We start from the raw sequence: 13,960 nt of genomic DNA, 5'->3' as shown, positions 1-13,960 counted from the left end.
TTGACATTCTATAACTTGACCAAAGGGGGTGTAGACGAGATGAAAAACACGTATTCAGTCTCCCGAATCAGCAGACGATGGCCACTTACAGTTTTTTTCTCAATTTTAAACATAAGTGGTGTAAATGCCTACATTGTTTATAAGGCTGTTACCAACGACAACGTCAGTAGAAGAATGTTTCTACAAAATCTAGCTTGGAGTCTCTGTGCAGAACAAATGAGGGTAAGAGTTCAGATATTTTCAATGCCACAGAATATCAAAACCAAGATAAGAGAATTATTTGAAATCCGAGGTGATGCTTTTCCAGCACAAGCTGTGCAGCGGCAGGGACAGGCAGTGGACGGAGTTGGCCGTTGCTACATGTGTGGCACAAAAAAAAGCCGAAGAACCAAAACACAATGTGTAAAATGTGGAGACTTTGTTTGTAGAGAACACACTAATCCGTTTTGTGTGCAGTGTGCAGGACCGGGACGTCGGCCAGGACAAGAAAGTGACAGTGACTAATCCGCTTCAGAACAAGCTTTTGATGATAACTACCATTTCTTTATAAAATATTGTTGTTTTTAATTTACTAATAAAGTAGCTAGAATTAGAATATTATTTCCATAAATTTCTCCATATAGTAGAATTTTTAAATTTTATAATAATGTTTTGTCTTATTTACAGAGTAATGTATTTTTTCAACTTTGAACAAGTAGAAATTTATATTTGACTTCAAAATTTGTATTATACAACTAATATGATGTTTATAATAATTAACAACCATATAACAATGTAATAAATTAAAGTTTTTACTCGAAAAATTACTTGCTTGTCTTTAATTTTCACATTTTTAAATTTCGGTCAAAAAGACCGAGTGCGACTGACGGCGTTACACAAGCCAGTGCGACTGATGACGGGTTAAAAAGTAGAGCTTTAATTACTACTGCCAATTAAATACTGGACTGTATCATTACTCCTTCTCTTAAGAAAGGAAGAATATAACACCCACCTTAATTAACATTTTAAGTTACATATATCGTTAACATACAGTTTGAAAAAAGGAACAACATTATCACATTCTTAGTAGAACAATACATTATCTGTCTGAAAAATAAAAATATATGTATCTAAAGTATAGTAAAAATCAGCAAGCAGTCAACTATTTATTCAAAAAGCATATTTAATTTTATTAAATACGCTTGTTTAATAAATTATATGAAATTTAAATACCATTTATAAATCTCAAAAATAAAAATTAATTCAAAAAGGAAAACATGCTGAATTCTCATATTATATTAAATGCTTAATATTTCATGTTTTGGCATAGCAAATAAATGTTAGTAAGGGTCATCCTACTCTTAACAATAGAAAACTTAAATTTTCCCCCACTTCTAATACAAAGCCCAATTCACTGTCAAACCAATGTCTATTTACTTTTTTAAGAATTCATAACATACAAATTTGCATTTGTATTGTAACGTTTCCTGATAAACGAGTTTTAAATGTATTCTTTGAGTACATAAATTAAGAATATACTTTAAAAGGTAGTAAGTTATGTTGATATTTTTCCTTAAACTCTAATATAAAGGTCAAACATTTACAGTAGCACATGTTCAAGAACAAAATAGATTTTAAATGTTTCGTTACAGAACAATTTTCACAAATTCATCTTGACACGGACTGTAACTTCATAGAATAGCCTCCTGGCACATTGGAATAATTTTTGTTGGAAATTAATTTAAAGGGCTCTACCGTCTTCTGGAAGTTCTGTAGAGCAAGGCAAGGAATGCCACCACTCGAAATCCGATGATAAGAACCACCAACCAAATATAGTCCCAGATGTAGTTTCTCTGTAACAAATACAGTTTTATATATAAAAATATATATATATATAATATATATTTTTAATAAAATATATAAAAATATATAAATACATACATATATATACACAGGGTGTTTGCAAACTCTCTGGGAATATTTATGGCATTTACTCTTCATACGAAGCTAAAAATAAAATGTAATACAAAAATGAGTAAGAAATTCTTAGTTTACCATTTGCCTGTATGTACGTGTTTTTAATTATTTAAAAAAAACCAGTAAAGGTAAAACTCCAATTTAGCATAGTTACTTTTCTTGAGTCTTAAAACAAGAGAAAAATTAAAATTCCATTATCATACCATGTTTTAAGATGGTAGACAGTTTTAGTTTTTAAAGCTAACCATAAAAACGAATAAGATCATGAACATTTTTATGGGTAATAAGAGTTGCTAAATTTAATTACAAGTATTTTGACGCCTAGACATAAAAATCGGCCAAGAAATTATATATATATATATGTGTGTGTGTGTGTGTGTGTGTGTGTGTGTAAACTCTTTAACTGTCGTAATGTATAGTGAGATTTTAATTATTTACTGTGCATTACTGTAGGCTGTGAGAGTTCCATTTGTTAGATAAAGGCTTCAATACACCAGCCAAAAAAATGTACTTAAAATAGCGTTGATCCAGCATAGATTTAATAATTTGTATTTGGTAGGATTGGCAACAAAACCTTACAACATTACTCTGGACAAACTGACCTCACTAAAGTTGAACTGCTCCAACACGACATGACCATCGCTCGGGCAGGTTGTGTTTGAACGTGTACAAGCGATGTCCTTGATGTTGTCCCATTGGTTGATTAGCAGTGCCTCGTTCCCGTACTTAAACCAGGACAGGTGACTAAGCCACTTAAAGTACGGAGGAACCGATCTGTAAGTTCAAAACAGAATGTAGGGAAATATTTGTACTAAACAACACGAGTGACAATACTAACCTAGCTCCTACCACCTTGTTCAGAACAGATATTCAATATTAGATTATTATGAGTAGGATAATTTTTGTCATACAGGACAATATATTGTTATTTGTGATGTTTTAGGAAATGAACTGAAGAAACGTCAATGGCTAACAAATTTATAAACTTGTTCCAAAAGCTACATTTATTAATAAATAAATACAGCTTTTGGTTTTTGTACCTTTTCTAATTTAAATTTCTAAGAGATATTACAAATCCAATAGATAAAAAAGTTGGTTTAAAATTGCTTCTGTGTTAAGATTTCACTTCAGACTGTGATTGCCTCATCCCTGCCGATCATGTGGCTGATTAGTTAAGATTGTAAAGAAAGTGCCATATCTTATCTCTTCCTAAAATGTTCTTCAATAAATCGTCACATTCACTAGTTAGCTGCGTTATAGTTAACACAATTACAACTCAGCAGCATATATGTGTGAAAAAAATATGTAATTTGGGGAAGTATAATAGTCATATATCATGTAGAACACAAGATAATGCATTATTTTTTTGAAAACCGCTTAAACCACGAAAAATTTGATTCCCAGATTCTACTTCTTACTCAGAGAGTTATGTAAATGTTTTATCGGGTGGCATATAATTTTAAAGCCCATATTTTTCTGAAACATAAGAACTTTGTCTTAAAAGATTACCTTATAATAAAATGATGGCTGGAAAAAAAATCAAAATATTATATTAAGATTTATAATATGTTTATTTATCTACTCTTAAGATATCTTAAGCAAGTTATGGCGGTATTAGGGATGATTAAGGTCTCAAACCTGTCTAAATGTATGTGCACAACAAAGACACATCAGATTATAGCAATGTCAATTGTAAACTGTTGAGAACATTAATACTATATTTACATACTAAACTTTATTCATTGCTTCTGTTCTTCTTAAAGTGTTCTAATATCTTATTTAGATTGGTAACTGCAGATATGAAGAATGGTTTGTTACAGTTTTCTTTTAAGTAAACTACTATAGGATGGAGATAAACGTGGCAGGAAAAAAGACTTTGGCAGATAAACAATACATTTTAGTGAAATGAAAACAAAGAAAATAACCCCTGGATTTCCAAGCTAGTGAACTTTAACCCTAATGATTACTATAGAATTTCTTCCAGTGTTACACTGCTGCAGCAGATGTTAAAATAATATTGTCTTAGCAGCAAAAACTTATCCAAATAAAGAACAGTCAGCTGTTGAGAATTATATTCTCCAGTAAGATGGTGTTTTTGAAAAAAAAAAAAAAAATATATATATATATATGCAGTGAAATTACTAGGTACCAAAGCCACTGAATAGAGAAAGAAACATAAATTTGGCACTTATGAAATGTAGTCAAAAATGAACTGGAGTGAGAACACAAGACCAATGACTTGCATTGAATTCAGTCCAGTTACGGAGTGATATGGCAAATAGCAATCTCGGTCGCAGTTCCCCTCTAAAAAGCACTAAAGGTTAAAAAAAAAGTAAAAATGATAACCATACAGTCTCAAAACAGCACACTGGACAGACAATTAAACAATTATTGTGATGGAGGACCACTAAACTTTATTTTTATATTGGAGGTATGCAAAATTTAAACTTGTGTTTTTGTATCGTTTGTGTTTTTATTTCCCCAAAAGTTAACAAAACAATTCTCTTAAAAAAATAAATGACCCGCAAATAGAAAAAGATATAACTAAATGCATTTTTTGGATTAGGCTAATAAAATCATACTCCTGATACATAACGTGTACAAAAAAATTGGATCCTGTTCAATTTAAAAAATCCAATTTAGCATCTAGGCTAATAAAGAATCCACACACATATGCACATGAATTTCTAACAGTAATAATTCCTCTTAGGCTTAATACTTAGGTTTAAATTTCATAATTGATGACTCCCACTCAAGTGCAAGAATGTTTTTATTTGACTCTTTGAGTTGTTTGTTGTATATTAACAGCATAAATAAACAAATTTATATATTTGAGGTGTGAATTTTACTTAAAAGATAGTCTGATGTGGAAAATATTGACAATTTCACTCAGATTCCTTCATGTTGTGGAAGAACATTTAACAAAAGCTGGAGTGCTCACCCGACGTTGAGGAAGAAACCTCCAAAGAGAAGGAAAGGAATGATGATTGGCGGTCCGATAGAGAGGGCGACGGCTATACTGGAGCTCACACTGGAGATGAAGTAACCTGTGCAAATCGATCAACAGAGATTAGACTGAAGATGAGAGATTTTGCAACACCCCAAACCCCAATGAATTAGGTTCAGACAATAAAGAGATGAAACGCACATTTTAGAATATACCTTTGTTCACTAAATCTGAGAACCCACTCAAAACAACTGCAACAGACGGAAATCATGTGTTGATTTGGGTGATAAAATCAAGAGTTAAGTGTTCCCATTTCCCACTATATTTCCTTAATGATTTGATATTTATAGGTACATAGAAATAAGTGCTCTTAAACTTTAGACAGTAACTTTGAAGATATGTCACTTGAAATGATTAAAAACTCCTCACATCTCAAAACACAACTAACTCATTGCAAATGTACTTACTTGGGTACACATAACATAGCTATGGTGGAAGTGTTAGATCAATGTGAATGTTGAGTTTATCTCCAGTTCACCTTACATGTAGTGCAGTGTCTGAAATACGACTCTGTCACAGACTTGACTTCTAAACTAAACTCCAAGTAAGTATTGGGGGCACAGAATATTGCTAACCCAACACTTGTGTGGTTTCGTGGCCAACTCATGTTACCTGTATTCCTGTGCACGTTGCGGTTTGATTGGATTTAAAATAAAATATATATGCAATTGTGGTTTGGAGAAAAATTACGTTCATTTCTCTGTATCATGTGTAATTAGATGTATTTCAATTGTATCAACTGTTTTCTAAACATTAATACACATGTGAAGTTCAATTCAGAATGAAATTAAATAAAAATGCAATTTTTTACTTAAGACTACAAAAATATATTTACCTGTCCTAATATATAATTAAAATATCTCTCATATTGTACATATTTAACTTAATTTAATTTATATGTGTACATTATAGTATCCTGAGATAAATATATACTGTGTATTAATTCAATAATACTAGATATAAACTATATTATAGGTTATATATGTATATATATATATATATATATAAAATAAAATAAAATCAATGTAGTGAAATATATAATAGATATAGTATATTAGATAAATAGCCATTGAAATTGTCATTACCAAAAGATTGTTTAACTATCACAACTACTTGTGACATGGGTTATTTTTTATATTCCTTTTGAAATGAAAAAAAAACTTGATCGTCTGCTATAAAAACTGTAAATAGAATAAACAGGATTGTTTAACTTTACATGAGGATAGTTAAATTTTACACAATACTCTTGTTTGGATTGTGTAAGTTGCATAGACTTTTTGATTGAAGGAGACTTAATCCTATACATGCTGGATAATTATAGACCTGTGATTGCCTTGGAAAGGGTTTTTGAACCCAAATATCCTAAGATACTAGATAAAAAAACAATCAAGTAAATTGTAAATGCATAGTATACGTATAATGCACTTATTTCATGGTCTAAAAATTATGAAATTTAATCCCATTTTTAGTGAGGTTTAAAAACCATAAAAATGGAGTACAATTTATTTTATTAGAATTATTGATTAGACACATATTACTGTCACATTGTATTTCATAATAAATAAGAACTGCATTTAACTTATGCGTTGTAGGCTAGCAGCTGGTAACGCATGACTGGACTGTCTTTCAGACAATCTAAGCTGCCTGAATCAAATCAGAGATCAAGGACAAAAATATGATCTACTATTTCAGTGGAAACATACAAAACATTTATATCTACTCTCTATATATCAGCTCGTACTCAGTTATTGGCTGCAGGAATAGATATTATAAGCCTGGTACTTAATGGGCGAACTGAAAATACACGTTCACGAATGTCAGATTTTATTAATGTTTTAACATGTCATATGTATTTTGCACTAAATATGTCAAAAAACTGTAAACATGATTTTTGCAAAAAAGTATTAATTTGGATTCCAAAATGCCATAAGTTACATTTGATCAGAAGTGTTGGAATTTAGAGCTCCACAACAACCTCTAGAGCCTCATGCCGGGTTTTAAGAAAGAGTGAGTGATACTCTAGAGCCGTAAGTCAATGTAAACGTGTTGATAATTGTGGTCACTGCACTGTTTTGGACCTATAATTTGTATCAAAAAAGGCAGATCTAATGAAATTTATTGCTGGGAAATACTAGGAAAATAGGGAAATATTGCTAGACAAATATATGACCTTATTGTCCAAAAAAAGTAAATTCATGTAATTATGATCATATTAAGACTAGATTTGTTTCCCCTGGACTCACCGAAGGACGTGGCCACATTGCTGACCAGCGTAATGATGACTATGGACTGGAAGAAGCGGCTAGGATCAGGGTTGAGCCCCACCATGTAGTACATGATGCAGGTGAACAGGACTGGAATCACGAGGAATATTGGCACCTCTGCAAGTGTTTTACACAAGAAGTACACGTCCGTCCGGTACATCCCATTGTAGTGTTCTCTCATGAATACTGGCATTTCCGAGCAAAACACCTGTAAAAGTAGTTAATATATGAAAATATACTCAAACAATACTTGGTTATTGATATCAATCGATAGATTTGAGACCATCTAAATACATCTTTTCCGCCAAAATGATGAATTGAGTAGCTAAATTCAGTAGGCTTCGAAGTCTGATGTCTAAGTAAATCATCCCTTGTATTGATTTACTTTTTCCTACCACAAGGAGATACTGAAAATATTCTCTTCATTGCCAGCCTTTTGGTTTGCCAAACTAAAGACTGATTTGGTTTTTCTGATTTGACTGGGGTGCTCAGTTTTGAGATTTTTACCGAGCTGAGTAGCAAGTTCCTGGATCTTTTGTTCCATTTCATCTTGCCTAAGCTGAGTTCAAGGAGTAGGGGTACTGAAGGAGCCAGCGTGAACCTTGGCTAGCGTATGTGCCTGATACAGAAGTCAAAGTTCTGCCATGTGTTTGGGTTTCTGCTGTCTTGTAAAATATTTAAATTCATAGTTAAATTTTAACAACAGTTATTGCGAAGGGATTGTTATAACCAATTATCAAAACTAAGCATGCATACATAAAAATTAGTGTATAAACTAAGAAATTAAGGATTTTTTACACACTTTTTGCGAGTATACAAGGTCTGTTTAAGCATGTTAATTTACAAGAAACTAAAACTAGGTACTACCTGCTTTTTGAATGATAAAACTTGTTCTATATGTTATAAATTTATTCCAATTAAAGAAAAGATAACATTGCAGGTCACAAAAAGTACTGTTTTTGTTGCCTGTAATGACGGAAAAGTTTATTTACAAAAATGTTAATAAACTACATTAATTTATAAAAATACTTTTGATCCCTCTTAAAAAAACTTGCACAGTGCTAAACTTACAGTAATAACAGCAAATACATTCTGGAAGGTCATATTTGAGATGCAGATGAAGAGAGCTCCGTTGATGTTCATAACGCCATCTTGATCATAATCTTGACCAAAATATATTATACCCACCATTAGTGACACCATCTGTAAAAATGCAGAATAAGTAGTGCAGTCATTTGACAAAACAGTGCAACCTCTAGATGAAGTTTATAAAGAGACATTTTAAAACTTAATAGTTTTAACTGATACTTAGTTCTTGAGTGATAAATAGCATTTCCCTTGTATATGTGATATTTGTTAATGCATTTGAAAGTTATATCTCCCTCTTCAATACCCAATGGATGATGTCCAATATCGCAAAATCCCATTCCAATCCAATATCAGACCAAGTACAACTACAATGTACTGTAAAGTAATGTAAAGATGTCTTATTTTACCAGGCGAAGTTAAGGCTAAAGAAGCCCTCTATTAACACTTAACCTGGGAACCTGGGAACCAACGGCTTAAAGGTAATTGCGTAACTATTTTTAGTTGAGCAACTGATTTTCCATGGCTTTATTTTATCATTGGTGATGAAAATAAGGCTACCAAAGATTGTACAGTTTATGGTAACAGAAAAGTCCCTAACCAAAATAAAAGAAACTTTGTATTTTTATAAACCTGTCCGAGATATGATTTCTCTAAAGGTTTATGTTTCAAGAAGTTCTACATCATGAAAAAAGTTAGGTTTGGATTGTTACTCAACATTATCTTGCTGACCAAAGCCATTTCAGTAGTATAAGTCAACATTTCCTTGTCAACATAACAACTTATAATGTCACTCTCACATTTCATTGGGCACATCTGCTGTGAAATATTTATCAGGAACTCTGTAAAATGATGTAGAGAGCTTCTTTCTTATTCACAGGTACATGTCTTAAGGATATTCTTTCAAAGTCAGAAACTTCAAATTTTCTGTTATGCCTATTTTTAATGTTTATTAACATGAGGTTATAAACCGTGCTATATTTGTAATAAATATGTAAAATAATCCAAATCAGACAATTTTAAATATCGTATTTGCTAACAAAATAAAACATATTATGTGTAAATGTTACTATTTTTCAGGGCCGTTACAAGTCTGACCAAAAATATTTTTAGATTTTCATGATCCAGAGAAAATCCGCTTTAAAATCCATATTTTGTTATTAAGAGTTAGTTACATTTAGAAGAAAAAGTGTGGTTTTCGGAAAAAGCCTAGATGTCAGACCGGATACATGTGGCAGGTAGGACAAGATAACGAGCCCACTGCATTGCCAGACTGTGCAAGCCCAAAGTGAAACGTTAGGATACATAGAGTACAAAAGTGTATCTGTGACCTTTATTTGTTTATAAATGACAATTAGTAACTTTACATCTAAAAAAATTACAACAATTTTCATTGCATGATCTTGGAACTAATGAAAGACGAATTACAATGTTGCATTGAATTTAATATATTTGGTGAGATGATAGTAACAAATGTGCAGGCAATAAAAAATGTTTATATCTCCATATGCAAGAGGATGGTTAAGATCCTCAAAGGAGGATATACAATTAGTGCTATGGATGCTAAAAAGATATGACCCTCTTGGGAAACATCTAATGAAGGTGGGTCAAAGCTAGACTGATGAATGAACCCTGTTGAGAAGTAAAAAATCATCGGAACACATATGGCTTAACCTGCTTCCATTTGCAAACTCAGAAAAAAATCCTAGGAGCTTATCTCCTTAGTCAAAAGGGTATCAGAGAACATGAGCCCTCAAATCTTATAGGCTTCTATTAAAGCCTTAGATTCTGAAGGCCAAAACTTAAGTAGGGGAGGCGCAAAGGTCCTTTCAGGATTAAGTGTGGAGTCTCTGGCTCTTTCCCTCTATAAAAAAGCAAATGTGTAGTTAGTAATAAAGCAGGACTCACCAGAGTCTGGAGTATTCGGACCTTGATGAGCACCGGTTCCTTGTTGACACTGAGCCAGGAACGCCAGAAAACTGCTCGGAACTGTGCGCACCAGGAAGCTTTGTACATTGACACAGAGTTGTTGAAGGGGTCAGACCAATTCCAAGCAGACTTTACCTGAAAAGATTGAGGTTGATCTCACACTGCATTGTACAGGAAAAGTATACTTGAAGCAGGAAACCCAAAGCATTGATTAATTAATTACATAGGAAATTTTGTGGAATAGATTATCAGTGGTGCAATTCTAAATTAATGCCATAATTTGTTATGACTACTTATCTTTTAATTTGTGTTCATGTAAACTTTACATTCTTTATACCACAACTACATTTTCCAACCCAGTTTGAATAATGAGGTTTCTACATTTGTAGCAGAGGTAAATTTTTTTACCATAAATTATTTTGGTGCTTAATAACATTTAAATATGTAATCATCTCAGAATGTTTTACACTAAATCTTTGCATTGCTCCAATCATACTTTTTACTTTTTTAATTATAAAAATAATATATCATAATTTTGGGAATTACTTTTCAAATAGGACATTTTTTTACAATACGACTTTTTGACTTGTTAAAAATTAACCAACTACCCTTGTATTTGTTCTAACTTTTTAGTATTTGTAAATAAACATTTGTGGAAAATACAGTTTTTAATATATTGAAAAATAAGTTAGAAAAATGAGTTATTCTACATAAAGTTCAACTCATTTTTGTCTATCCTGTAAGTAGATGCAATTATTGTTACTACACCTTCATTGGTTCAAAATTCAAATTGTCACTGAACAAATTTTTCTTCTCATTACGTAATACATATACTGCATAAAATATCTACATTTTAATAAATATTTCTGAAAATAAATCCTATTTGGTTTATGATCCAGGAATTATTTCATTTAACTATATGTATGATTTGATATAGATTGGGGTTTTCATTTATGAACAAACACTGCCATGAAACAAGATCTTCTAGTAATACAATTTTATAATGAACTTCATAATGTAGAGTAGATGTTAATATTTTGTGAAACTTATTAGTAAACAATTGTTTGTATGCTTTCTATACCAATTGAAAAATATCAAAGTACATTAGAGAAGCTCTTTCTTATTGGATATTCTCTACTTTTTTTTATTTATTTTTTTTTTTATCTAATAATTCAATGAAGTACTATTTTTTTATTCATAATGCTTTTTTGTTTTCTTTGAAAACAAAATGTCCCATGAATACAATATTATAAGAAGTTACTGGATTATGGTTTGATCATTAATATCATAATTATTTAAAAATGAATATTCAAAAATCAAAGTGTTTGAAGCTGTTTTTTTGGGGTAGATAACCCACTTGTTTTGATAGTCAGAGATATATGTCACATTAACGTAATTACAATATTAAATGTGTGCTATTGGTTAGTACAACAAATACAAAATATTTAAACTCATTCCGAATTGATTTTCCATAAATAAGAAAGTGAGTTACCTTTGTCCCTCCCCCGACCTCAGCCAACATGGAGATTTTGGATCCGATCTCGGAAGTGGCGAAAGAGTCACAGACCATCTCGATCATGTTACGGCAGGACTCCTCAGCGTTAGGTACCACAGCTAGCAGCTGGATGAAGAAGTCTGCAGGATTGTAGTGACTCGGACATACCGCTCCCATACTGCCATGATAGTACATTCAGTACATCTCAACATCTTTTACTCTCTAAGTGTATCTTTTGAAATTCTTCAAATAAACTAGGATCTACGATAGAACAGTATTTGGATACACTTTAGGATTAGTTTATAACAATTTTATTTTTATTTTTCCCAATCACAAATTGGGATTTATTCTACCCCTCTTCTTTTTTTAAATTTGTTTTAGTTTTGCAGTTGAATCTAACCACCTTTAAATGCTGAATCCTGTTGAGAAAAGTTTTATCTAAGTCTGCAAGGTATGTTGCTTGCCAAATTTCATCAGCTGACATTTATGTTGTTATACCTCTTAAGAGTTTAGTAGGCATTCCCAAATGGTGTTCCATTATGTTATAATAAAATATGTTCTATTAATAATAAACTATAACACACACACACACACACACACACACACACACACACACACACACACACACACACACACACACACACACACACACACACACACACGATTTATCTTCAAATATAATTAGGAGAATGTAAGGAAGTGAACAGGAAAATTAGACTTTTAGACAGGATCAATTTTGTCATGACAGTGACATTTATATCCATTTTAAATAAAATTAAGTATAATTAAGAACTTAGTAATTTGTATTGATATGTAAAAGAGATCATAATATAACACTTGTTTGTTTTGTTTAAAATGAAAGAACAATTTACATGATTTTGAAATGAAAACACCAAACTGATGTCAGTTCAAGATATCACTCTCATTCTTTCTATGTATAATCATAATTTTGATGTACAATGGATGAATATTAAGGTACTGTATAAACACAAGCAAGTGCATAATAACCCATTTACTTACAATAATAGGGTACCTATTATAATACTTTCAATATTCATGGCACTATTTGATAGTCAAAGTTTTAAGCAAGAATCAAGAATCAAGAATTTTATTGTCGTTAAGCACATGGCAATAGACAAAGTCAAATAAAATACAGTTTCATCTAATACAATTTCTACAAAAAAAAAAAATATATATATACATGTGCAAAATAAATAAACAGTTAATAAACATTATTTATATTTTACATAAGGTCTAGAAATTTATTATATATTTAAGCATCTTCCTAAAGAATAAATATCTTGACTGTTTAATAAACATAGACATAAATATATATCTATATAAATAAATAGATAACACATAGACATTAAAATTACAAAATAAATTAAAAAACAAGATGACATTTAAAAATACAGTTAAAATCTTAAAGTACTAATATCACAGGCCAAAAAATCACTAACAGAGTAAAAGGCAATTTCTTTCAACCATTTTGACAGAATAAATTTAAATCTGCTAAGGTTTACAGACCATGCTTCTTTTGGTAACTTATTAAATAATTTTATTTTCATAAACACATGGCTTTTTTTTGATTTTTCTAGTTTTATAGAAATACAATCAAGTAAGTAATTTTGTCTAGTATTATAGGTGTGAACTTCATTTCTAAAATTATAATTATTTAAGTTTTCCTTAACACTAACTAAGCTAAAATATATGTACATACATGGAAGAGTCATTATCTGGAATTCTTTAAAATATGGAACACATGATTCTCTACCTGAGATATTTGCCATTATCCTAATAGCTTTTTTTTGCCATTTGAACACTTTTAGTGATTGTGAGCTGTTGCCCCAAAGTGTTATTCCATATAATAAATGGGAATTAAAGAAGGCATAGTAAGCAGCAACTAACATTGGGAAACTAACACAATTTTTTAGTTTTCTTAATAAATAAGTAACTCTAGATAGTTTTATACACAATTGATTTATTTGACATTCCCAGCTAAGCCTACTATCTAGATATAATCCTAATAGTTTAACGGGTTTAGTACCTTCATTTATAAGTTTATTCAATGAGAAAACAATATTTTCAGTTTTACTACTGTTTACAAGTAGCCCGTTGACTTTGAACCATTCCTGAGCTGCTATCATTGAATTATTTTCTTCTAACAATAACCCATTCAAATCTTTACTTTGATTCAGAAGAGTGGTGTCATCGGCATATAGT

The 13,960-nt window shown here is 31.1% G+C and overlaps 1 protein-coding gene across 1 annotated transcript in view; it reads right to left on the bottom strand.

Annotated features, from left to right (window-relative positions):
- Positions 1 to 973: 973 nt before the first annotated feature.
- The window catches only part of LOC124365870 (protein white-like), a 54,104-nt gene continuing 41,117 nt past the window's right edge, over positions 974 to 13,960 (bottom strand). The window contains exons 7-13 of the mRNA XM_046821963.1: positions 11,735 to 11,915; positions 10,222 to 10,377; positions 8,299 to 8,430; positions 7,207 to 7,435; positions 4,898 to 5,003; positions 2,559 to 2,730; positions 974 to 1,832 (exon numbers count right to left, since the gene is read on the bottom strand). Coding sequence (XP_046677919.1) covers positions 1,731 to 1,832; positions 2,559 to 2,730; positions 4,898 to 5,003; positions 7,207 to 7,435; positions 8,299 to 8,430; positions 10,222 to 10,377; positions 11,735 to 11,915 — 1,078 coding nt within the window. The 3' untranslated portion in view covers positions 974 to 1,730. The remainder of the gene's footprint in view (positions 1,833 to 2,558; positions 2,731 to 4,897; positions 5,004 to 7,206; positions 7,436 to 8,298; positions 8,431 to 10,221; positions 10,378 to 11,734; positions 11,916 to 13,960) is intronic.

Source organism: Homalodisca vitripennis, chromosome 7 (assembly GCF_021130785.1).
Source record: "Homalodisca vitripennis isolate AUS2020 chromosome 7, UT_GWSS_2.1, whole genome shotgun sequence".
NCBI lineage: Eukaryota > Metazoa > Arthropoda > Insecta > Hemiptera > Cicadellidae > Homalodisca > Homalodisca vitripennis.
Note: the sequence above shows the minus strand (reverse complement) of the source record. Positions and strands in the feature narration are given on the sequence as shown.